Raw genomic sequence first — 2,153 nt, forward strand, 5'->3', positions numbered from 1 at the left:
GTCTTAACCGTTTAGCGTTAGCCATTAGCTTCTCCAGCCGATCACAGGGTCACCTGGTTTCTGAGCTCCAGCTGTTCTATAGAACCTCCTTGGTCTGAGCCAATCACTGATCAGCTGACTGATTTAAATACATCTGAACATTCATGAGGTACTTTACTTTGACTGTTGATGGTTGAGTGTGGGCGTGTAGAGGGTAGAACCTGAGGAGGACCTTGGTCCAAACTCTGAGGTGAAGCTGTGATCTGTAAAGGAGCAGAAACGTGCGTACACAAGGTTTATAAATCTGACCCCTGGAGTTTAATCTGTGCTCACGTTATTTTTCTTTAACTTGGACTGGTTTAGTTGTTACACTGATTTATTTACTGTTTTCATTAATTGTCTAAATGTTAGTTTAACAGAATAACTGTTTTATGTTCCTACAGTTACAGGAGACGTTGAAGAGGAAGCCGGACAACACCAGTTCTCCAGTCAACGGTTTCAGTGACGGACCCCCCCACAAAATACTGTCTCTGGACACCCGGCCCCCCCTGGACTCCAAGCCGAGCCTCAACGATTTATCAAACCCCACCCGTGTGTCGACGGGGGATCTGGGGGAYGGCGGAGGAGAGCCGGACTTCGACTGTAATAAGATGAAGCAGGAGCCGGAGGACATCTTGCCCATCATGCCCCCCATCATGGTGGGGGGCAGCAACAGCCTGTTCCCCGACCTGAACGAGCAGGAGTGGAACGAGCTGATCGAGGACCTGAACCGCTCCGTGCCCATCGAGGACATCCAGAAGATTCTGGAGGAGAGCTTGGAGGACCGCAAGGACCCTTCAGAGCTGGCTTTGACTCCAGGAGGAGCGGGGGGAGCAGCAGGAGACGGGGGTCCGTCCTCCCAGGGGCTGCTCCCTGACTTGGCTAGTGTCAAGACGGAGTTTCCTTCACCCTCTGCCGTTTTTGAGCAGGACTGTCGGACCACCTCGCCCCACATGAAGTCCAGCTCCGTACCCMCTCCCCACCCCAACAGCTCCCCCGTGGCCTCCTCCTCTGCCTCCTCCCCTGCCCTCCCCCCACCTCAACCGGCCCCTCCCTCCAGACCGCTGCAGCCCCCTCCCAACCACCTGCTGCCGCCGGGACCCAAAGACGTGTCGCGGGCCCAGCAGCTGCAGCACCTGGCCGCTCAGCAGAGGGGTCAGAAGCTGCAGCCTCAGAGAGAGGCCAAGTTCCTCAGCCAGGGTCCTCACGCCTGGCCCCCCATGGCCAACACGTCTCAGACCTCACTGGGGGTCACCAACCCCTCGCTGTACCCGTCGGACTTCAACCCCAATGCCCAGAAGCCCCTGATGATGCCCCCGCAGCCCAGCAAGAGCTCGCCAAAGTCAGGAGCGGGCAGCTACATGCAGGGCACCGCCGGGCACCCCAACATGCTGAGCCCCCTGACCACAGGACCCCCTCTGAGCCACCCTCCAGCACAGGGACCCCCGACCCCCACAGTACGCCTCAACTACAGCAACACCAGGCCTCTGTCCCACTACGAGGCCGGACCAGGACCGCCGAGGACCCCCAACACCAGCAGCCAGGACAAGACCCTGCTGAACCTGGTCCGACAGCAGCAGATCAAACAGAGCAGCATGTCGTTCCACCAGCACATCCCCCACACACAGGTACACACACAGGTACACACACAGGTACAGGTACACACACAGGTTCACACACAGGTTCACACACAGGTACACACACAGGTACACACACAGGTACACACACACACAGGTTCACACACAGGTTCACACACAGGTTCACACACAGGTACACACACAGGTACACACACAGGTACACACACAGGTACACACAGGTACACACACAGGTTCACACACAGGTTCACACACAGGTACACACACAGGTACACACACAGGTACACACACAGGTACACACAGGTACACACACAGGTTCACACAGGTTCACACACAGGTACACACACAGGTACACACACAGGTTCACACACAGGTTCACACACAGGTTCACACAGGTTCACACACAGGTACACACACAGGTACACACACAGGTTCACACACAGGTTCACACAGGTAAACACACAGGTACACACAGGTACACACACAGGTACACACAGGTACACACACAGGTACACACAGGTACACACACAGGTACACACA

At 56.1% G+C, this 2,153-nt stretch overlaps 1 protein-coding gene across 3 annotated transcripts in view; it reads left to right on the top strand.

Annotated features, from left to right (window-relative positions):
• Positions 1 to 2,153, top strand: part of maml1 (mastermind-like transcriptional coactivator 1) — a 17,149-nt gene that overhangs the window by 4,787 nt on the left and 10,209 nt on the right. For all 3 annotated transcript variants that reach the window (XM_014025885.1, XM_014025883.1, XM_014025884.1), the window contains exon 3: positions 423 to 1,646. In XM_014025885.1, coding sequence (XP_013881339.1) covers positions 423 to 1,646 — 1,224 coding nt within the window. The remainder of the gene's footprint in view (positions 1 to 422; positions 1,647 to 2,153) is intronic.

Source organism: Austrofundulus limnaeus, unplaced genomic scaffold (genome assembly GCF_001266775.1).
Source record: "Austrofundulus limnaeus strain Quisiro unplaced genomic scaffold, Austrofundulus_limnaeus-1.0 Scaffold506, whole genome shotgun sequence".
In the NCBI taxonomy this organism is placed as follows: Eukaryota; Metazoa; Chordata; class Actinopteri; order Cyprinodontiformes; family Rivulidae; genus Austrofundulus; species Austrofundulus limnaeus.